Source organism: Nicotiana tomentosiformis, chromosome 2, assembly GCF_000390325.3.
Source record: "Nicotiana tomentosiformis chromosome 2, ASM39032v3, whole genome shotgun sequence".
NCBI classification, from domain to species: Eukaryota; Viridiplantae; Streptophyta; class Magnoliopsida; order Solanales; family Solanaceae; genus Nicotiana; species Nicotiana tomentosiformis.
Window position 1 is genome coordinate 64,128,011 of NC_090813.1, and position 23,787 is coordinate 64,151,797.

The following is a 23,787-nucleotide window of genomic DNA, read 5'->3' on the forward strand; positions in this document are numbered from 1 at the left end:
ATATTATCTTGTTAGATTATTAAATACTGTATTTGGTTATTTAGAATACTATATACACATCTGTTATTATGCTTAGATGGTTAAGTTAATATTTCCACATTTTTTAATTTTGAAATTTATATGATTTTAATACTTTTATTATTTCTTAATGTATTTTTTATTTTAAACTATTAAAATTAGAATTTGTGAGACTTGAGAATAAGCACCATCTCATGTAAATTGACCTGCCTCTCTGTTATTTGTATAATAATCACTTAATATGAATGATACAAGATGCAGAATATTAAAATACTATATTTCGTAGTTCCTCCTATGTTCGTCTTTAATTTTTGAGTCAGACAAAACAGAAACTCTATGTTATTCTATTTACTGATAGCTGATATACTCTTGAGAGCTTTCTTTCAAGTTGCATAAACATATACAGTAAGGAACGTAACCATTTTTGATCTCTCTATGCTTCACAAGCTTAGGGACAAATACCATTTTATTTTAAATGCTTTTTGATGGCACCCTCAGCTGTCAACTCAAACAAACATTGTTCAACCCTTCGAGATGTCATTAGGATTCGCCCTTTATTGCTTTAATTGGAGACTCAGATTTCCAAACATTAAAGGCTATGCACCAAGGCATTTGCATTGAATTTTCTCGCTAGTCTCTATCAAACCTTAGACAAACCTGGTAGAGCCTACTCTACAACAAAATCACTCTGTTTATAAGAAAAAACAAATAAATAAAAGGTACAGAAAGACAGCTTCTTGTTAGTCAACTCTAGCTACTTACTATATCGTGTGAACAATTACAACAGGGTAACTACAAACAAATTCAACACTGAAAGTGAAAAGAATCAGAAGAACAGGGGAGAATATTAGAGAAAATACGATAACGTTCCCCCAATGGACAAAAGATAAAAAGAAAAAAAAAAAAAGACTTCACATGAGCTATCTCCTCTTGAGGAAAACAAGAGAAGGAAAATTAACTGCTGTTCCTACTCAGTATTTGTGACTTTCTGGTTTTCCCTGAACCAGAGTATCTTCGCATTCAGGAGGGATGACCAATACAAGAAGTTAAACGCTTCCAAACTTTGCAATGATCATATAAGCATAGATTTTCTCTTTCTACTCGCACTTGCTATCTGCAAAGCAGCAAAAGAACACTAATCAGCTACTTTTAAGAAGAAGACTTACTTTTGAGAGAGAGAAAGAGAGAAAGAGAGGGAGGGAAGGGGGGATGTGTTGGGGCTTAGAGTTGCTTAAGTGTGTTTGTTTCAAAGGTTCAAATAAGAAAGTTTACCTAGTGCTGGAGTTCCCAAGTGTAAGCTCAAGATCATCACTGACACACTCTTCGTGAATTCTTTCTCCTTCCCATGGCTTTACTACTCCCTTCACGTTGCTGCCAAATGCGAACTCTGCTGAGATAACATCCGACATTGGTATATCAGCTGTTTGGTCCATACCAGCTCCAACTGCAGGTGAACATGTCCCACTTTGCCCAGGTGTCCACATTCGAGACCCTCCATTTGATAGTGGCTCCTTAAATCCAAATGGATTTGATGAGACGAGGCTGAATGTGGGAGATGAAGGCCCATCCTGTGGAGTTTGAACGCCAGAAAGCCATCCTGAATCTGGTGGGGTTTGGCGACCAGGACTAGGAGGGGTTGAGAATGGCAAGAAGGGATAATGATGTTGTATCCATGTTGAATTGGCCGTGGGATTTTCCCAATTATCTTTCATCCTAGGAGTACGGGCAGTGGGAGAGCTCGAAGGTGGTGTCACAGGAGCACTTATAGAATCTCCAGGAATGCACAGATGGTGGGGAAACTTAGACGAGGAAGGCGATGAGCCAGATGATAGGTTCTTAAGCCAAGGAATGAGCGAGTTGGGATCAGAATTATTTTGGACATTGGCAATATAATGGGATGAGACTGGGCTGGGGATAGATGATGAAGCGGGACTTGGGTTATACGAAGCACCAGGGCTCAGTTGGTAAGACGAACAAGGGCTTACTGATGCCGAACCACCAATAATATCCATGTGGTGTACTGGCTTGCAACCCTGCAGAAAAGAACAGATGATAAGCAGCAATAAAGGGGGTAAATCAAATAGTCAACAGTGAGCTTCACCAGAATTATGCTATTATAGCAGAAAGAGAGCAGACATTTGCAAATGCATTGACTTGAAAGATTAGATGATCAAGGGCGTCCCGAGATCTTTTTAAAGCGTAAAAGCGTCCCCTTCACATGTCTTCAATTGCTTAAGTTCCAGAAAGTGTAAATTAGTTATTACTTAGGCCAGATTCATCAATTAAGTGACTAATATATTTTAGTTCATTCGCGTACGTACATCTATCAGCAGCATGAAGATGCCCTAAATCAGAAGCTTCCGCTCTTTTAATGAACATATAAATTGTCATAGAATGAGGAGTACCTACATTTAGGTTGTGCACATCTTGCTATTTGTAAGTAGCCAACTTCCACAACACCATTGACCAACCAACTTATCTCTTCAAAAACAAAACATGCCATAGATTGAAAGAATCATCCTGCTTGGTACCCATGGGATGGTCAATGTATCTCATGATTTAGCAAAGAAGGTATACAACAGTGACCTTTTAGGAGAACCAGTAGCAGAGATGGGCTAAAAAAGCAGCAGCTACCAAATTAAAACAATAACTACGAGTAGCAATAAAAATGACTATCAAATAACCCATCGACATTTACTCACAGGACCCGACATCTTGATTTGTGACCTCTTTAGGCTCATTAACGCATATACACATTTTAAGAGATCTTCCAGTTTAGGTCAACCAAAAGTTTCAAACAGACGTAAATGTGGTTCAGCAATTTAAACCTTCCTTTTTGATCCTCCCAAATTGGTGTCCCTTTAAGCAATGTTTTAAAACATTCAGTTTAACATAACAGTTAAGGGCCCCCCAATTTTTGCTATTTCTATCACAATTCTCTTTTGTATTGTACTCCAAAAATGATAGAGTTAACGTATGAACCTACATCTTTCCAAATTCCAACTAATAGAAAACAATTAAAATATTCAACTCTTCCCCTAAATCTAAGAGACACATCTGTCAAACTAGAAATATTACATTGGCATGTATCGAGTATTCAAATTGGTAAATTCTGATATTTTCAATGAACATAGTTTTTTCCAAAGAAATAATTCTTAGTAACTTGAAATGGTAACGAAGTAGGACAAATCCACATTATCTACAGGGAAATAAAGAATACTCTATTGGTCTAAAAAGAGCCAAGTCTATTTCCAGAAAGTGAGGACATTCTCCAATTGACTGAGACATTCTGAACTTATTCAATGTTTTGAAATTGCATATTGAGTAGCCATTAATACTTATTTATCAGTTCAATTATAATTGTTCCCACATAAAAAAGCTCCCCATTAATCCTAATTATAATCGTTCTCCATATATCTACAAAAGTTTTAAAAACTCATTTACACGCTCCAACCACATCTATGCTCGACCTCTAGTTTTCCTTATTTAGGCTCAATTTGACACCCACTTGAAAAATTCAAAATCCTATTTGTCATCATCTTGGTTATTCTCAAATGGCACCTTTTCAACTTTCAGCCACAACAATCATTTTATGTTGGTCCTCCCTCTCATCCCGTTGATCAAGACTCAGGAGTCAGGTACCATGTCCACTAAAGCCCTACATGTTAATGATAAAAGTATCCAAACATACCCATGAAAATTGGACATAACCCAAGTGCCAAAACAAGCCATAAAGGCATAAACAACATAGAATGATGGCACCATCAAAATATTACACAATTGTAACCCTACCATCCCAACAACTTTGAGAAAGGGTGTCCATATCCAATTATAATGTCAACTCTATAATTAAACTGCAATCCCAGCAAACACGTTACCCCCTCACCTCCTAGTCTATCATCAGCCTTTTTCCACATCACATCCAAAATTGATCTCCCCACACGCTCTACAGCCTTGACTATAATTATATTTATAAAATAAAGATAAAGGAACCAACATCATAATACAACCCAAGGATTTGGTATCTTACAAATTATTTTCCAGACAATGCTATAACTCGATAGTCCATAAGAAATAACCTACTCGCTTTGTTCTCTCTTATGTGGCACTATTTATTTAGTTCATTCCAAAAAGAATGACAACTTCATAATTTAAAAATAATTTAATTTTAAACTATACTTTTATAGTCACATAAATCTCATGGCATACAAGTTTCAAAATTTTTGTCTTTCTTAAACTTCGTGCCAAAACACCACCACCTAAATTGAACAAAGTGAGTAACTTTTGTCATTTGTGAGATTTGAACTCTGATAGTGATACATCAAGGCCTTGGGGTTGTACTTCCGTGAATCAACGATTGGACCTTAATATTTAAAATTCCCAATCTACCCTTCATAAAGAGATTGCAGATACAGGACTCCAGAACTCAGGACTGCAAGCAATCAAAGGACTGGTAAAACCCTGAAATCAGCTGAAATGTCCATACAACCCATCAATTCCAAAAGGAAAAATGTGGGACCCTGGGAGTACAGCAGGGGCTATATAGTCAAATGAGCCTCTAGGTGAAATATTCAGACTTTCTGAAAACTCTGACTTTGGAGCAGAACAAATCTATGAAGAATTCGTCTTTTTGATTTTTTTTCCTCTAAAAAAAATAAATTAATTTACAAAATCCAAATGACTGAATCACCAATCTAAAAATATATATACTGTAGTAAAAAATGAGTTTACCTTACGATAAGTGGTTCCATCATCTTCAACGATCCAACCAGCTTCTTTACAAAGAGCTTTCAATACCTCGTTATTATCACAGTGCTTAGGGAGCTTATAATTACCGTACATCCTTAATCCGGCGAAGATCTTGGCGGCGATCGCCCTCCGCCGCCGCTCTCTCCGCTTGTTGTTCTCTCTCTCCTTCCATGTCGGTAGCCGAGTGCCGGACGTCATTACCACGCCGCCGGTTCAATAGAAGACTTATAAACCGGAAAATTTCTCGACCGGTTTAGTTTCTGAACCGGGCTCTGGAATTCTGGAAGTAGAAATGAGAGAGCTAAGACGTGTTTGAGTTAAATATGGACATTGTGTTTGAGCTAAATATGAGCAGGTGAGTTGACAATTGCCACTGAATATTAACCAATTTACGGAATTGCCACTCCTATTGTTGTTTATTGATTAAAAAAAGTCCTGTAAATGTGGGCGGTGCACGTGTTGAGTCTTTTTACAGTAGTTTTTGGTGGGTAGTTGCGAGGAAAGGGCGTATTTGAAGTTTAATATGGGGGATCGAGTCAAATGAAAACGACAGCGTTTTGCGCTCTTTTGGTGGGGTCTATTATCTGTGGGAAATTTGTAAAGAACGGGGTTGGGGTAAGAATGGAATTTTAATTGGATGACCAAGTCAAAATTCAAAAAGGGAACAAAAACAATGATTGTGCTTCTGAATTTGGGGGTAGGAAATCTACCCTTTTGATATTTTGGATTTGAAAGGTACAAATTCCACCCTCATTTCTAAAAGCTGATGTCCTTTCTTGGTTTCTTTTTAAAATTCTTTTGTAATGTATTATCAATAAAACAGTTACTACTATTGCATACTTAGGAAAAGTTTATCCACACTGATGTTTACAGTATTGATATAAGACATGTATTTTTATCTAATTATGATTAAGTAAAATATATTTTTCACTTTAATTTTTAACTATAGAATTTAAATTATTTGGTTTGGTCTAAATACAATGGCTTGCACACTTGTCTTGCACATACAGTACCCAAGCAATAATTTACAAAAGAAGACACTACAAAAAATGGCGGATTATCAAACAACATATGGCTTCCAAATTGTTCATTCTACTACCAAATTTCGCTAGATCATCCGCAACTTTGTGCTGCTCTCCACATTCTTCGCCTCTAGTGTAAGTTGTTCACTTTGTTTTATAAGTTTAACATCTACTCCGACCCCTGTCGATATGTTACCCTATATATTTGGTTATATTGGCTATCTTTCGATTCTTGTATTTGTTGACGATACAACATAAGTTGATCGTCGATATAAAAAGTACTTCTCAAGTGATTAGGTGGGGACAAGATTCAAACATGCGGTTAAGGGTGGTAAGTGGGCCAGTCCAGGTTCGAGACCGGTCCGGAACCGCAGGCCAAACGGGCTAAACGTGTCAGGATCGTTTGGCCCGGTTTAGTGGGTCTGGGCCGGTCCTATGATTTCGGTCCGCCAGGCCCGAGACCATTTAGCCTGCCAGGGACCGGGACCGGTCCCTTAGCGGGTCAAACGGTCCCAACGGCTATATTTTTTTTTAAAAAAATTAAAATTTTAAAAAAATATAGTCGTTGGGCTGTCAAAAATAGTCGTTGCCTATTTATAAAATAGTCATTTAACCTCCCTCCCTCCCCCAACTTTGTTTTAACCCCAAACTTTTTATAATTATACTTTTTCCCTATTTTCAACTATAAATACCCCCTCATTCTTTCATTTTTTCTTACAAAATCATCAATCTATCACGATCTCTCTCTAATTTCCTTCTATAATTGCTACTATTGCTTACTTTATTGTTACTAAGTGTATAATATATAAGCTATATTCGATATATATATATATATATATATATATATATATATATATATATATATATATATATAAGTTATATTCGATATAAGATGTATATATAGTATAGTGTATATATATATTAAATAAAATTTAGGTCACAATTCTATAATAAAATTTACAAAGCATTGCTCTAGATATTTTTTTTAACATCCTTTTATCTCTAATATCTATTTTTTTATTTTTTATTTTAAAATTCGTTGGGCTCACTTAGCCCATTTAGCCCGCGGGCCGGGATCCTTTAGCCCAGGACCAAACGTTCCCGGTCCCGGACTGGTCCTTACAAAAAGATCGTTTAGTCCGGGATCGTTTGGCCCATTTAATTTGGGATCGGGACCGTTTGGACCGGTTCACTTGGCCCGTTTAGCCCCGGGACCGGCCCACTTGCCACCCTTACCTGCAGTCTCTGGTCATGAGCTTGATGAGTTGACGTCCTCTGCTCCACTCCTTCCCTTTCTCTTTTACTTTTCCCACCTAAGTTCCCCATTCAATCAATATTACTTTCTTGCTTTGATTACTAATAATTTTTATCTTTGAGTACCTCTATTATTGTTGTTACAAATTTCTGGCACGTCCAGTGGGACAATCTCTACCTCTCATCTCTTCAAATTACCAAATTTCAAGAACACAAAAATGGCTCTTAAGAAGATCAACTTCAATCTCACTACTGCTAAGGTTACGGATTCCAAGTTTTCATCTGATGTGGAAAACTTGTTGGATGCTACTATGGAAAGCTTCTGGGAAATTTGTAACAACAAATTTTTGCGTCGAGAAAAATAAATAATCAAGATTGGAAAATTGCGTAACAAATGTAGTATTTGATTTCAACAAATGAAAGTGTTACGATCTCTATGGTATTCCTCTGATTCTTCAAGAATATAAACTATCTTGATGAGCTTGATTTTGATTCAAGGGCTTGTAAAGCTCGGTCTTGAATCTCCTTCTTGAGCTTGAATTTGGATTTGATCACGAACAAGTAATTTGATCTTGAACGCCTTGATATTTGATTTGGCTTCGTTCTTAATCTTGAACTTAAACTTGAACTTGTAGCTTGTAGAGAAATTTGCGGTGTTTGATCCACGAGCTCACTGCTTGCTTCTTGTTATCACTTCTAGTGTCTTCTAGCTTTATGAAGACCTCTATTTATAGTTGTAGGGAGTGGTGTGGCTCTGCAATTTGATTGGTCCATTTGAACTGACCAATATCATCTAGACACTTGGCACAACTCTATTGGTTGTTGATTTAACTTGGTATGCCACCCTTTCTTGACACATGGCATGATTTCATTGGCTCACTTATTTGGCTTGGATTGCCACATCACTTGACACGTGTCGTGATTTCATTGACTCATTTATTTAGCTTGGATTGCCATATCACTTGACACGTGGCATGAGCTTGGGCTTTAAATTGGGCTAATAGCCATTTGGACCTTGGGCTAATGAAATAGGCTTATCATTTAATTTGTAATTCAATTAAATGGACTAGCCCAATACATATATGTTGTATTAATCCAATTTACTAGCCACAATATTTGTTTGGATTAGTGTCTTAAATTAATATAGTCCAAATTATTTTATGAATTAAATCCAATAAAATTTAAATGCTTACAAATGCCCCTATATCAAAGTTAGTCGGCGTGTAAGCTTGTTAATCCTCAAAGACTAGCCTTGAAGCAGGACAAAAGATTTTTAATTGTCTTATCGCAAGTGCTTTCTCACTTTTGGATGGAACAGAGAGTTTGGTTGATTATAAAAATCAAAGGTTTAATGGCCTTGTTTCAAGATTAAAACTTCGGTTAAGATCAGTACTTATCACATATGGTCCCACGTGAAACATCTAATATTTTAAATACTTTGAGCTTAACTTTTAGAAAGCTAAGAAGCAAAATTTGAGCTTATCTAACCAACTTCCACGTAATCGTCAAAGATGCCTAATTTTACGGGATTTGAATTTGCAAGCATCTTCCATTTCCAACCTAAAGATTGTGAGTTCGAGTCACTCCAAAAGCAAGATGGAGAGTTCTTGGAGGGAAGGATGCCGGGGGTCATTTGGAAACAACCTCTCTATATCAGGGTAGGGGTAAGGTCTGCGTACACACTACCCTCCCCATACCCCACTAGTGAGATTAAACTGGGTTGTTGTTGTTGTTGTTGAATTTGTATGGAATCTTCATATACGGATAGAGAGTTTCCAAGTTACAATTGAACTGTAACTCTCTTCTATTTTATCCAATCTCTCATGAACTTCGACTGTTTAACAAATTTAGTATTGGGGTAGGAGTCAACCACTGTCAGCTCATTCTATAAATAGGGAACAATATCATTGTTAGACGTATTATCTGAACTCCGATAAAGTCTTGACTCGTAACAGTTTGGCTGGAGAAGTACCATTCTTTGAGGTAAGTTGCTCTTTTCTTTTTTGCAACATTCAAAAATTGCTTAAAAATTGACAAAATAATTCATGCGGACCATATGCCTCATACTGCCAAATGAAGGTTTAACATTACAAAAGTAGTATAAGAGTTTTGATGTCGAGCAAAATGCTACTGTTTTTGTCTTTGAAACAAGGTTTTTTTTAACCATCTTATGCCCTCACCTGAAATTATATTGCATTAGACACCATGTGCTTCCATGTATTGCTTCTTTTCTTACATTATTTCGTAGAAGCATTTTGGTGATGATAAAACAAGACTCTTCTTTTGCAGGTCTCTAGAGCACATCTTATATTGCCGCTAAACTTTTCTCATTCAAACGGAAGCAGGTACTTTAATTTTTTTTTACCTAGATCTCCCTTTTTGGCCAGAGGTCAAGAGAAGCAAATATGAAGTAACTAGAATTTCTTGGAGAGAAGCCAATGTTAAAGTGGTTTTAGGATTTACTTTCTCCGAATTTTACTCATTCTGGCGAAGGAATCATTCTAGTTGAGGAAAATTCATTATGTTGTGCTAGGCGAGGACCTTACTTTGTCCGAGGCTTAGGCTATTACACTATTTAATCCAAACACTTTATTTTATTTGAGGCGAAGACCATTATACCGTCTTGGCCAAAGACTTCATTTTATTTAAAAATTTGATTTTTTTTATTTGTGGCAAAGACCATTACACCGTCTAAGCCAAAGATTTTTTCTTTTATCTGAGGCGAAGACCATTACACCGTCTGAGCCAAAGATTTATTTTGTCTGAAGCGAAGACCATTATACTGTCTTGGCCGAAGACTTCATTTTATTTGAAAATTTAACTTTCTTTATTTGTGGCAAAGACCATTACACCGACTAAGCCAACGATTTTACATTTATTTGAGGCGAAGACCATTACACCGTTTGAGCCAAAGATTTATTTTGTCTGAAGCGAAGACTATTACACTGTCTGAGCTAAAGATCTTACTTTATTTAAAGATTTGACTTTACTTTATCTGAGGCGAAGACCACTATACTGTCTGAGCCAAAGATTTTACTTTGTCTGAGGCGAAGACCATTACATTGTCTAAGCCGAAGACTTTATTTTGTCTAAAGCGAAAACCATTACACCATTTGAGCCAAATATTTTATTTTGTCTTAAACGAAGACCATTACACCGTCTAAGCTAATGACTTTATCTTGTTTGAAGATCTAACTTCATTTTATCTGAGGCATAGATCATTACACCGTCTAAGCCAAAGATTTTAGTTTATCTTAAGCAAAGATCATTACACCGTCTAAGCCAAAGATTTATTGTCTGAAGTGAAGACCATTACACCGTCTAAGCTAAAGATCTTACTTTATTTACAAATTTGACTTTTCTTCATATGAGGCGAAGACCATTACACCGTCTGAGCCAAAGATTTTATTTTGTCTGAGGTAAAGATCATTACACCGTCTGAGACAAAAATTTTCTTTGTCTGAGATGAAGACCATTACACCGTCCGAGCCAAAGACTTTACTTTATACGAGGCAAAGTCTATTACACCGGCTAAGCTGAACACTATATTTTGCAAAGGCGAAGACAACCGTCTAAGCTGAACACTTTACTTTGTCTGAGGCTAAGACCATTACACCGTCTAAGCTGAAGATTATATTTTATCTAAGGCGAAGACCAGTGAAGATCATTATAGAGTCTAACTTGCAGATTTTACTTTACCGCCAAAAGATTTGACCTTTTAGTGCAAAGGAACGGGAACTTGTCCTCATTTCGAGATGCATGAATAAGAGATTGTATGAAGCATGAAAAAATCTGACCACCAAGAATATCTCTACAATTTCAATCTTTACATGTAATTTTATGATCTCCTTTATATAGATATATTTCTCCTTTTTTTTTGCAGGTAGAAGAAGAAATCACTTCCAAAGATTTTTTTTGCAACATAAATCAAGTCATGCAACCCAACATTTTAAATACTTTTAGTTGGAGATTTGAGATATATTATAACTTTCCTTCAAAGAATTCAAGATATAAATATTTAAAGATGGCGCAGGCTATATCAAAGGTTTTTACCATACACTTGGAGATATACTGAAACTTCCAACTAAAGAATTGAAGGTTATATCAATTTGAAGATTTCAAGACTATTATGGGGGCTTCTTATTGGCTTTCAATTGAAGACTTGGTGCTCGGAAGAATTTAACTTGCAGATTTCAACTTGAAGGCATGGAAGACTTGAAGGCTTCTACTTGAAGACTTGACAGATTTGAAGACTTCAACTTGAAGACTTAGTGGATTTGAAGACTTTAACTTGATGATTCAACTTGAAAATTTTGCAGCCTGCTAAAGACTATAATTGTCTCGAAGATACCAATCTCGGTGAAGAGGATCAAGTCATTATGCAGTTTATAATAAGTGAGTTATTTTTAATACTTTATGGATTTGAAGACTTGGCGGACTTGAATATTGTAACTTTAAGACCTAGCGGGCTTGGATACTTCAAATTGATGATGTAATAGACTTGATAAATTCAACTTGACTTAGAATTGGAGCCTTCAACTTTGAATATTAAGCCTCTTATTAAAGAAATGACAATCATTCCATCAAAGACCTCAATTTGACACGAAGGACTTGCCCCCATTGAGCCATCAAGAAAAGACAGAGAGTTCAACGAAAGAATACATGTACACCTAATTTTCAAGTGTCAATCAAGTGAATTATATTCCATCACGCCTCATTTGAATAATGCCTTGGGTAATATGTATTTTTGAACTCATATGACTGAACTTAGAATGAAACTCTAAGCTGCCTACGTACCTCGGTGAAGAGGATCAAGTCATTCCGTAGTTCGAAATTGGTGAGCTTTTTTTTAATGTCCTAACTTTTGCCTAGGCCGCCTCTTTCGAGGTTTCAACCTAGCAGACTTTTTTTTTGTTTGCATATCCTAACTTTTGCCTAGGCCACCTCTTTTAAAGTTTTCAACCTAGCAGACTTTTTGTTTTGGACCGTGCAGAGTTTATACTCTTGCGGGCCAGGAGTAACATGCAGTTTATGCTCATGCATTAAGGAGCATATTTGTTTTCTTCAAGGATAGTATCTCTTCATGAATTTCCCATTGATGGGGCCAATCCACAAACCTTCTGAGTCAACTATCTTGTAAGCGCCACTTGAGTATACCTCTTGTATAATATATGGTCCATCCCACTTAGTAGAGAATTTGCCCCCGAATCGACGAGAGGTAATAATAGGACTTTTGACCACAAGAACTTGGTCACCAACTTGGAAAGATCTAAGGCGCACCCTTTTGTTAAAAGATCGAGACATGCGAGCTTGATGACATTCAAGGCTTTGTTGAGCTTCTAGCCTCTTTTCATCAAGAGCTTCTAGTTCTTCAAGGTGTAACCAGGTATTTTCTTCATCAGTGAGTCCTTCGTGAATGGAAAATCGCAACGATGAGATTTGACACTCAAGTGGAAGGACTGCTTCAACTCCATAAATAAGTGAATAAGGAGTCGCTTGCGTTGGTGTGCGATATGTAGTCCTATATGCCCAAAGATCTTCTTCCATTCTCTCATGCCAATCTTTATTAGACTTAGAGATAACCATTTTTAACAAGTTGCATAACGTCTTGTTAAATGCTTCGGCAAGTCCATTGGCAGCAGCATAGTACATGGAGGAATTGCGTTGCTGGAAGCCAAAAAGATCACATATTTATTCATAAGCTTGTTATCAGATGGCTTACCATTGTCCGTCAATATATATCGAGGAATGCCGAAACGATAGATAATATTGACTCGGATGAAGTTAGCCACATTTTTTTTCCTTAAGAGAAACAACTTCAGCCCACTTCGAGAAGTAATCATTTGCGGCCAAAATGTATAGATGTCCACCAGAAGACTTTGGCAATGGACCAATAACATCCAAACCCCAAGCATCAAATGGCCAAGAAGCAACAGTTGGGTGTAATAATTCAGGTGGTTGATGTATGAATTGAGCATGAAATTGACAAGCTTTACACCTTCGAGCGTAATATAAACAATCTTTCACCATATTTGGCCAATAATACCCCATTCTTTTTATGTGGAAATGAAGTTTTGGCCGAGATTGATGCACACCACACACTCCAAAGTATGCTTCTTGCAGGGCTTGAAGGGATTCATCAGCCCCCAAACAACGTAGGAACACTTCATCAAATGATCGTCTGTAGAGTGTATTCTTATAATAAAGAAAACGAGGGGCTCTCCTTCAGATTTTTGTCTTCCTTCGGGGATTTTCCGGAAATATCTCATAAAAAAGATAATTGATTAATGGTTGTTGCCAATCTTCAATTTCAACCTCAAGAACAGAAGCAAGATGCTCAACTTCACTTTTTTCTTCCTCATAGTCATTTGGTGGAGGAACTACCTATCTTTAGCAAACAACAACTTGTGTCTGATCAGGCAAAGATAATGTAGAAGCTAAGGCTCTTAATGCATCATCTCTCTTATTTTCCTTTCTCGGCACATGTTGAATAGTTACCTCTCCAAGCCAACTTACCAATCTTTGAGCATATTTATGATATGGCACCAACTCTGACTTCTTGACCTCATAGCTATCCAAAATCTGATTGATCACTAACTTGGAGTCTCCAAAAATATGTAGTTGCAATTGTTTGATATCCACTACCATTTCAAGCCCAAGTATGAGTGCTTGATATTCAGCAACACTATTGGAGCACCGTTATGTCAGCGTGAAAGAATATGGAAAAACTTCTCCTTGAGAAGTGATAAACACTATTCCAGTGCTAGCTCCTTCACGATGTGCATCGCCATCAAAATACATCTTCCAAGGAGGTTGAATTTATATGACCATTGCATCTTCATCAGGTAATTCATCAGACAACTCCCAATCATCTGGAATCGGATGGTCAGCTAGGAAGTCTGCTAATGCTTGTCCTTTTACCACCTTTTGAGGAACATAAACAATTTCATATTGTTAAAATTGGAGGTACCACCTCGCTAATCAATCACTTAAAACAGGTTTAGTCATGACAAACTTGATATGATTCGCTCTTGAGACGAGTCGCACAACGTGAGCTTGGAAGTAATGCTTCAGCTTCTGAATAGAGAAGACAAGTTCCAAACATAACTTCTCAATAGGTTAATACTTGAGCTCATTTGGCATCATCATCCTACTTAAGTAATAAAGTGCATTTTCTTTGCCTTCATTGTTTCCTTGAGCCAGAAATGCTCCTACTGACATTTCATGTGCTAAAATGTATAATATTAATGTCTTTCCAGCTATGGGAGCTGCCAATACTGGAGGCTTCATCAAATAGTATTTAATGCTTTCAAAAGCATTCCTACAAGTTTGGTCCCATTCAAAAGGAACTCCCTTCTTCATGAGGCGACTGAACGGTTGGCATCTTCAAGCCAGATTCGATATAAATCTTCTATGATATGCTAACTTACATTGTAAGCTTTTTAATTCATGAATATCCTTAGGCTCGGACATTTTCAATATAGCATCCACCTTAGTTTGACCAATTTTGATACCTCTGTGTCGAACAATAAAACCGAGGAACTTCCCAGAAGTAACTCCAAAGGCGCACTTCAACGAATTAATTCTGAGTTGGTATCTCTAAAGCCGTTCAAATATCATCCTCAAATCTTGCAAGTGATCATATGTTTTCCTTGATTTTACCACCAAGTCGTCAACATAACACTCTACGTTTTTATGAAGCATGTCATCAAAAATATTTTGCATGGCACGTTGATATATATCACCAGCGTTCTTCAAACCAAAAGGCATTACCTTGTAGCAGTATATACATTTAGGGGTGCGAAAGGCAGTAAGTTCTTCATCCTTCGGTGCCATGCGAATTTGATTATATCCAGACGAACCATCTATGAATGACATCGCCTCATATCCAGTCGTGGCATAGGGATAGAAAAAGGAAATTTATCCTTAGGGCAAGCATTATTTAGGTCCCTAAAGTCAACACAAACTCGGATTTGACCATTCTTCTTTCTTACAGGGACGATGCTTGAAATCCATGTAGTATATTTAACTTCACGAACAAAACCAGCCTCGATAGGCTTGTTAACTTCGGTTTCAATCAATTGAACCAGTTCAGGTCTGAAGCGACGTTGTGCTTGCTTCACAGGACGAGCACCTCGTTTGACAACAAGATAATGAACAACCACCTTGGGGGTCTAAACATGGCATTTCTTTGTAGCTCCAAGCAAATACGTCTTTTAACTCTTTAAGTAGCTCAATATATTTTCTCTCTTCATCACCAGTTAGAGAGGCACTTACTTATGTGGGCTTTGGATCTTCAACACCTCCGAGATTGACTTCTTTTAGTGCATCAACCGTTATCTTTACCCCTTCTTCAAGCTCATGTGGTGCATCTTTAGCGTTTTCATCCTCTTGAGGATCACCATCTTTGAAAGATATGTGATGACATCCATGAATATCAAGGCACTTTTCCTCAACTTCCGTATACAATGAAGCATTTTGTTCGTCATGAATGATGATATGATATGATGACCCCCACACTTTCTTCATCTTCCTCCCATTCTTTAGCGTGGACTATAGTATGCACCTTTGCTTTGAGGACCTCTCTTCACGAAACTACAAGTTTGGTCTCTCACCTCATTCTAGAAGGAATCAGACTTGGGCAGTTTGTGGTCAAAATCTCCTTTTTAGCAAAGATAGATGCTCCAATCCTTCTATTACCTCCATGACACTTGTTCTCATTCTTCAATGGTCCTAACCTATCAAATACTGAGGTCCTTAGTTTTGTAAGTCGATCAAACACAGAAGGCTTCTTGTTAAGCATCGTAGACACTTCTTTAGCAGTAATGTAGTTACAACTTGCCCTTTTAATGGAGATACGAATTGGCGGGGGTTGTTTGTAACCCAAACCTTCACGTGATTGCTTCAGGGGGTACCCTTTCTCCATATTCATCTTTTGAGTAGGGTTTGAAGCTTCATGTGGGAGCTTTCCCAACTTGGATGGTTCATTTGAATCATATCCAACTTTTTCTAACAACTTGTAGGCATTTGGGTCAAAGTCATCATTTGTGCGCTTTGCAGGAACTGCTAGATTTAGAAGCGAATTGAGGTTTGATGATTTGACAAACCCTTTAAGCAACTTTGTGGACGACTTAATTGCATCAATTCGCTTGACATGAAGGGTCAAGCCTCCTAACACATTACCTTGCAGTTCAGAAGATGGATCTTCAATCTGCGTTGCCTTTTGGACATAGCAAAGAATGGGAGTCACTTTCTTACTTGAAGATGCCTCATTTATCTTGATTTTATCATAAAGCACTTGATCTTTTTCAACCATAACCTTTGCCTTGCCAGTTGCGACATAAACCTTCTTTGCAACACTTTTGGTTGGCGTCACGTCATCAAAATTAACCTCCTTCGAGACATAATTCTTTAAGTAGAATTTTGCATCGGCAAAGTATGATCCAGCCTCAGTAAAGGGCTTATCATCAGCAACTATCTTCTTTTCAATCCCATCTTCACAATACTTCAAGCACTGATGGTAGGTGGATGAAACCACTTTTTTCTGTGTATCCATGGCCTTCCTAACAAGATATTATATGTGGTCTTTGCATCGATCATGTGCATCCATGCACTCGAATGCAAATCTCCCATATTTATTTCCAATCTTATAGCCCCTATAGCTCTTTTCCCCCTTGATTAAACCCTTGAATCATCAAACGACTTTCACATAGTTCATCCATCGGTATGCCAAGCTCTTTGACTGTACGAATTGGGAGAATATTGACGTTAGATCCATCATCGATCAAGATTCTACTTATTCTCTGTTCTCGCACAAAGCCAACCATAAATAGGGGAAGATTATGGTGTGTTTCACCAAGAGAAAGATTATCATTAGTAAATGTAATTTTTGCATCACAAATGTCCACTTCTTCAGAATTCTCAATGAGTTTTTAAGGCAAGAGAGGTGGCAACAATGATTGATCCTCCTTCTTTGTCTATTCTTCATCTGTCTTACAACATGAGGCCTTGATATCTTCACATGAAGCTCGCATGCATAACCAGCTTGGCAGGAATTCATCCAATGTTACTGGACGACGTAGCCTTTGATAGTGATTCTCCACTATTTTTGTTTTCTTCCAATTCTTCTTTATCATTTTCTTCTTAGGTCTATTCACCATTTCCCCCTAGTCAATTGCTTACTTGACTCCCTTTGTGTACTTGTCTTGCAGCGTCTCCGCTGAGCCACAATAATCCAACCTTCATCTTCAGTTTGACCATCTTGTGATTCACTTTCCTCTTGAGATCTTTCCTCCACTATTAGTTTATTCACTAGGGAGAAACAATGGTTTGCTCACATCGATAGGTTCAAAGTCACCAAATTTAATCATATTTGGTGATGATGTAGTTTGGATGCCATCACATTCATGTACTTCGACAAAATTGCAAAGGACGATGGGATCAAGTGTACCAAAAGTGACAAAGACTTGATTCGAACTTTCCTTCTCATCCTCGAGCAAGATTTTTCCTTCAACGACCAAGTCCATGACTTTCTCCTTAAAGATAAAGCACTTTTCAATAGAGTGGCCAATCAACTGATGGTACTTGAATTAATTTGGATCATCAGTCCTTCCAGCCTTGTCTGGCTACTTCATCTTAGGTAACTCAATGAGTTTCAACTCAAGGAGTTCTTCAAAAATTGCTGGGACATCGGAGTCCAAGAATGGATATTCTTTCGCTTACATTTCCTTCAAAGTTAACTTTCGGCCAACTTTATCCTGTAAGGATGTTGTCTTCACAATTTTCTTCTTACTCACTTTTATAGTGACCTTTAATGGCGAGGCATTAACATTCATTGATTCCTTGCTCTCAGACTTTGGCACAAACTTGTCTCCTTTCTTTATTTCTTGTTTATACTTCACTTTTCGAGGTTCATAAACAGGTGGCCCTTGATTTCCACTTGAAGACATGCTTAACTCCTTATCATGAGCACGTGTAGCCAATTCTTCAAAAGACTTAGGATTGATACCCTGTAGGATATAGCTAAGTCCCCAATTCATTCCTTGGATACACATTTCTATTCCAGAAGCTTCACTAAGTCTGTCTTTGCAGTTGAGGCTTGCATTCCTCCATCGATTGATGAAATCAACAACCGGTTGATCTTTCCATTGACGCGTGTTTGTGAGTTCAACCATACTTACAGTACGCCTTGTACTATAGAAGCGATTGAGAAATTCATGTTCAAGTTGCTCCCAGCTATTGATGAAACCAACCTCGAGATCAGTGTACCAATCAAAAGCATTTTCTTTTAAGGAACGGACAAACTACTTGACAAGATAATCTCCATATGTTCCAGCATTATTACAAGTTTAGATGAATTTTGCAATGTGTTGCTTTGGATTTCCTTTACCATTGAATTGTTGAAATTTTGGGGGGTGATAACCTGCATGCATCTTCAAACTATCAATTCTCGCAGTGCATGGTTTCGCATAGAGAAGACTTGGCAGCAATGTCATACTTATATTTGATGGTTTCCATGATGAAGTCTTTCAATTGGTCAATGGGAATAACCCTGTCAGATGAAATCTAAAGTTCTTTAGGAGTCGTTGTCTGCCTTGCAGATGAGTCTCCTTTATCTTGCATCATAGGGAGCTTTACAAGTACATGACTTGAATCTCCCTCTATCATGCTTTCAACTCTATCTGTCAGCTTGGCAATTTGATTATCTTAATCTTGTGTATGCTTTATTAACCCTTCAATTGCCTTTGTTAAATTTGTGAGTTGTTCTTTAACAGTTGAAGTGTTAGTCACCATTGCTTGGATAACGATCGTGGATGGTGGAGCAAAGCATGGATTTTCTCTTGAACGATACTTTGAGTGGAACAACTCACGTGGAGATCTTGGAGCAGATCCAGTGATCAAGACATCATTATCATCCTATGCGATGAGATTATTAGATCTAGAAGGGCTAAGTAGAGCCAATGTCTTCTCAACAATTTCAGTAATGTTCGCTCCTTCTTCCAGTTCAGTTGAAAAGGATCTTTCCCCCTTGAGGATCGAAAATCAAAGATAGGAACTAATGCAGGCGGCATTTGAAATGCTTGTTGTCCTAGCAAGTTTGGTTTGTTCCTAGTGATCGGTCCTACGCTTTCCATAGTAGCATCCAACAAGTTTTCCACATCAGATGAAAACTTGGAATCTGTAGCCTTAGCAGTAGTGAGTTTGAAGTTGATCTTCTTAGGAGCAATTTCTGTGTTCTTGAAATTTGGTAATTTGAAGAGATGAGAGGTAGAGATTATCCCACTGGGCATGCCAGAAATTTGTAACAACAAATTTTCGTGTCGAGAAAAATAAATAATCAAGACTGAAAAATTGCGTAACAAATGTAGTATTTGATTTCAACAAATGAAAGTGTTACAATCTCTATGGTATTCCTCTATTTTTTCAAGAATATAAACTATCTTGATGAGCTTGATTTTGATTTTGATTCAAAGGCTTGTAAAGCTTGGTCTTGAATCTCCTTCTTGAGCTTGAATATGGATTTGATCACGAACAAGTAATTTGATCTTGAACGCCTTGGTATTTGATTTGGCTTCGTTCTTGAACTTGAACTTGAACTTGTAGCTTGAGTGCTTGAGTGCTTGAACTTGTAGCTTATAGAGAAATTTACATTGTTTGATCCACGAGCTCTCTGCTTGCTTCTTGTTATCACTTCTAGTGTCTTCTAGCTTTATGAAGACCTCTATTTATAGTTGTAGGGAGTGGTGTGGCTCTGCGATTTGATTGGTCCATTTGAACTGACCAATATCATCTAGACACTTGGCACAACTCTATTGGTTGTTGATTTAACTTGGCATGCCATCCTTTCTTGACATATGGCATGATTTCATTGGCTCACTTATTTGGCTTGGATTGCCACATCACTTGACACATGTCATGATTTTATTGGCTCATTTATTTGGCTTGGATTGCCACATCACTTGACACGTGGCATGAGCTTGGGCTTTAAGTTGGGCTAATAGCCATTTGGACCTTGGGCTAATGAAGTGGGCTTATCATTTAATCTGTAGTTCAATTAAATGGACCAACCCAATACATATATATTGCATTAATCCAATTTACTAGCCACAATGTTTGTTTGGACTAGTGTCTTAAATTAATATAATCCAAATTATTTTACGGATTAAATCCGATAAAATTTAAATGCTTACAGTCGCTCTCAAAATAATAGCACAATTTTTCGGCTACCAAATGTAAATAGTTTCTGACGCGGGTTAAAAGTGAACCTTATATATATATATATATATATATCTTTTTGGGCGGCTCAAACATATAATTACCTCATAAATGAAAGGGATATTCGCATGATGTCTCGGACAATCAAACAATTATGCTTCATTTCAAAATATATTACACTTCATACTTATTTAGAGAAAATTATTTACAAAATAGCCGACAAATATTTACGAATATCATTTTAATACTTACTTTTCATGGGTGGATATACATATATGGGACGTGCACGGAAAATTGTCTCTTCTTTTTCATTAGGAAGGACTTTTCAATTTTTATAATCCCATGTGCATGCATGCATGCAAAGAATTATTCATACTTTCTTTCTTGTGTTAAAAGTGTAAGTGTCAACATAACTACCTTCATTAAATAAGAGAAGATTACGAGGCTTAAAAAGCTTAACATAAAAGAATCTCTTTTAGATGTCTTCCACCATCGTAATTTTTATTTTAATACAGATAATTAATTACCCCACTGTTGACTTAAAATTCTTGATAAAGCAACATTTGCGCTTAAACAAGATTTAGTACTTAATGAAGAGACATATACGGCTGAGACTAATAAAACTCTAACTCAAGCCTCTTCGACGCAATTTAATTAATGGATTTTGTTATAAATAAAATTATATTCTAGGCATTCTGTCTATCTTTTAGACAGTTTGTTACTGTGTGGCTGAGTTACTTTTTTCCTATAAATAGAGGGGTTTTATCCTATTGTAATTTATCTCAAAATCAATAGAATTCTCCCTCTCTTGCTTTGCAATATTTTTCTTTTCTTTATTATTTTATTTTTCGTTATCAACACGTGACTCTACCGTCTCAAGAAACTCTTTGAGAAGACTAATCAAATATGGATATCTCTCAAAGCAAACTTGGATCAAAGTTCAATTATAAAAAAATTTACTTAATTGATTCATATACGACACATACAATATTCAAAGAGAAGAAATATTTCTCTCATTTAAAGATGTGTAATGCAGATGTTACTACAATATTTGGTAGTAGTAATTTAATTGAAGGTTGTGGAAGAGCTACTATAACTCTGCCTAGGGGAACAACACTTATCATAGATAATGCAGTATTCTCCTCCAAGTCCAGGAGGAACTTGTTGAATTTTAAAGATATCCGCCAAAATAGATATCATATTGAGATAATGGATAAGAATAATCTTGAATATCTCATTGTTACCAAGAATGTCTCTGGCAAGAAAAGGATTATTGAGAAGTTCCCATCTTTGTTTTGTGGCCTGTATTGGACAAGAATCAGTGCAATTGAGGCACATTCTATCGTAAACCAAAGGTTACTAATTCCAATACTTTTATATTTTCGCATGATCAATTGGGACACCTTCTATCAATTATGATGAGACGAATTATAGAAAACTCAAATAGACATTCATAAAGAATTTAAAGATTCTTTTAAATAATAAATTTTCTTGGACTTCTTGTTATCAAGGCAAGTTAATTATTAGACATCACCAACAAAGGTTGGGATTGAGTCCCCTGCGTTTTTGGAGTGTATACAAGGAGATATATATGGACCTATTCAACCAGCTAGTGGATCGTTTCGATATTTTATGATCTTAATAGTTGCATCTTCTAGATGCTCTCATGTGTGTCTATTGTCATCTCGCAATCGGGAGTTTGTAAAATTAATGGCACAAATAATTCGATTACGAGCACAGTTCCCCGATAATCCAATTAAGTCTATTTGACTTGCTAATGCCGCTAAGTTTTCATCCCAAGCATTTAATGATTATTGTGTATCAATTGCGATAAAAGTGGAACATCTTGTAAATCATGTTCACACTCAAAATGGCCTTGCAGAGTCTTTGATTAAACGTCAATAATTGATAGCAAGATAGTTACTCATGAAAATGAGATTGACCACTTCAGTTTGGGGTCATGTCATTTTGCATGCAACAATGCTAGTTCGTCTCAGACCTATAAATTATCATAAATATTCCCCGTTGTAATTAGTTTTGGGTCATGAACATAATATATCTCATTTAAGAATTTTTGGATGCGCAGTATATGTGCTTGTAGCACAACCATATCGCACCAAGATGGGTCCCCAAAGAAGATTAGTAATATATATTGGGTTTGAATCGCCCTCCATTATTCGCTGCCTCGAAATATTAACGGGAGATTTGTCACTACTCGATTTGTGGATTATCGATTCGATTAGATATTTTTCCCAAAATTAGGGGAGAAAATGGTGAAACCAAACGAGAAATTTTATGGAAAAATCCATAATTGTCTCATCTCGATCCACGTTGTAACGATCCGACTGGTTATTTTGAGTATTATAACCTCGTTCCCCCATTTATTGCTCAATTTATATTTTACAATTATTTTATGACTTACCGAGTTAGTTAGTTCGGGTCCAGAAGGATTTCAGAGTGAAATAAGACACTTAGTCTCTTAGTTGAAAACTTAGGTTGAAAAAGTTAGCCGAATATTGACTTATGTGTAAATGACCTCGAAATTAAATTCTGATGACTCCAGTAGCTCCGTATGGTGATTTTAGACTTAGAAGTGTGTCCGAATTTTTTTTGGAGGTCCGTAGTGGAATTAGGCTTGAAATGGCGAAAGTCAATTTTTTTGGAAGTTTGACCAAGGGTTGACTTTTTGATATCGGTATCGAAATTCGATTCTGAAAATTTTAATAGGTCCGTTATGTCATTTATGACTTGTGTGCAAAATTTGAGGTCAATCAGACTTGATTTGATAGGTTCCGGTGTCATTTGTGGAGACTTGAAATTTCAAAGTTCATTAGGCTTGAATTGGGTTATGATTCATGGTTTTAGCGTAGTTGGATGTAATTTGAGGTTTCAACTAAGTTCGTATGAGGTTTTAGGACTTGTTGGTGTATTTAGTTGAGGTCCCGGGGGCCTCGGGTGAGTTTCGGATGGTTAACGGATCAAAATTTTGACTTAAACAGTTGCTGGAATTTTTTGATGTCTGTATATGGTTTCCTTATACGCGATCGCATGAATGTGCTCGCGATCGCGTAGGGTTAATTGGGGGCTGCTGAGTTTTGTTCTATGCGATCGCGTGAAGAGGGATGCGATCACGTAGCTCTGGGATTTTGTGATTTGCGAACGCGTGGCTAATGCCGCGTTCGCGTAGAGGAAATGGAGCTGAAGTGGAGGTCACACGTTTGTGTTTCGCGATCGCGTGGACGAGTCCGCGATTGCATAGGCCTATGAGAGTGAGCTTCGCGATCGCGTGGAAAAGTCCGCGATCGCATAGGGTTAAATCTGGGTAGTGGAAAATTATGCTTTGCGATCGCGTGTGTTTGTCCGTGATCGCGTAGAGCAAATGATTGGGCAGAGAGTTTAAGTTCCATTTTTACCGATTTAGAGCACGAATTGAGGCATTTTTGGGCTATCGTATTTTGTAACTTTAGTCGGGTTCCGAGACGTGGGCCCACTGGCAATTTTTGAGTTAAATCTCAGATTTTTATGGAAA

General features: G+C 37.1%; 2 protein-coding genes and 1 long non-coding RNA gene across 4 annotated transcripts; 1 reads left to right on the plus strand and 2 right to left on the minus strand.

The window, feature by feature from the left end:
• Window positions 1-691: 691 nt before the first annotated feature.
• On the minus strand, window positions 692-5,093 carry LOC104101457 (BES1/BZR1 homolog protein 4-like). Of its 2 annotated transcripts, XM_009608901.4 has the most exons (3): window positions 4,750-5,092; window positions 1,291-2,051; window positions 692-1,132 (listed from the first exon to the last, which is right to left on the minus strand). In XM_009608901.4, exons 1-3 carry the CDS (start codon window positions 4,963-4,965, stop codon window positions 1,129-1,131), a joined length of 981 nt encoding a protein of 326 aa, XP_009607196.1. In that variant the 5' UTR covers window positions 4,966-5,092; the 3' UTR covers window positions 692-1,128. The 2 variants fall into 2 exon arrangements, with proteins under 2 accessions (XP_009607196.1, XP_009607197.1); XM_009608902.4 differs by lacking the exon at window positions 692-1,132 and having other exon boundaries at window positions 1,287-2,051; window positions 4,750-5,093.
• A 3,492-nt stretch (window positions 5,094-8,585) lies between these two features.
• LOC104089077 (uncharacterized) lies at window positions 8,586-11,562 on the plus strand. The gene is made up of 3 exons (XR_684699.4): window positions 8,586-9,026; window positions 9,333-9,388; window positions 10,927-11,562. It is a non-coding gene; the product is annotated as an uncharacterized lncRNA (long non-coding RNA).
• A 545-nt stretch (window positions 11,563-12,107) lies between these two features.
• Window positions 12,108-13,691, minus strand: LOC138904946 (uncharacterized). Its single transcript, XM_070193441.1, has 3 exons — window positions 13,560-13,691; window positions 13,359-13,427; window positions 12,108-12,710 (listed from the first exon to the last, which is right to left on the minus strand). Exons 1-3 carry the CDS (start codon window positions 13,689-13,691, stop codon window positions 12,108-12,110), a joined length of 804 nt encoding a protein of 267 aa, XP_070049542.1.
• Between the last annotated feature and the right edge of the window lie 10,096 nt (window positions 13,692-23,787).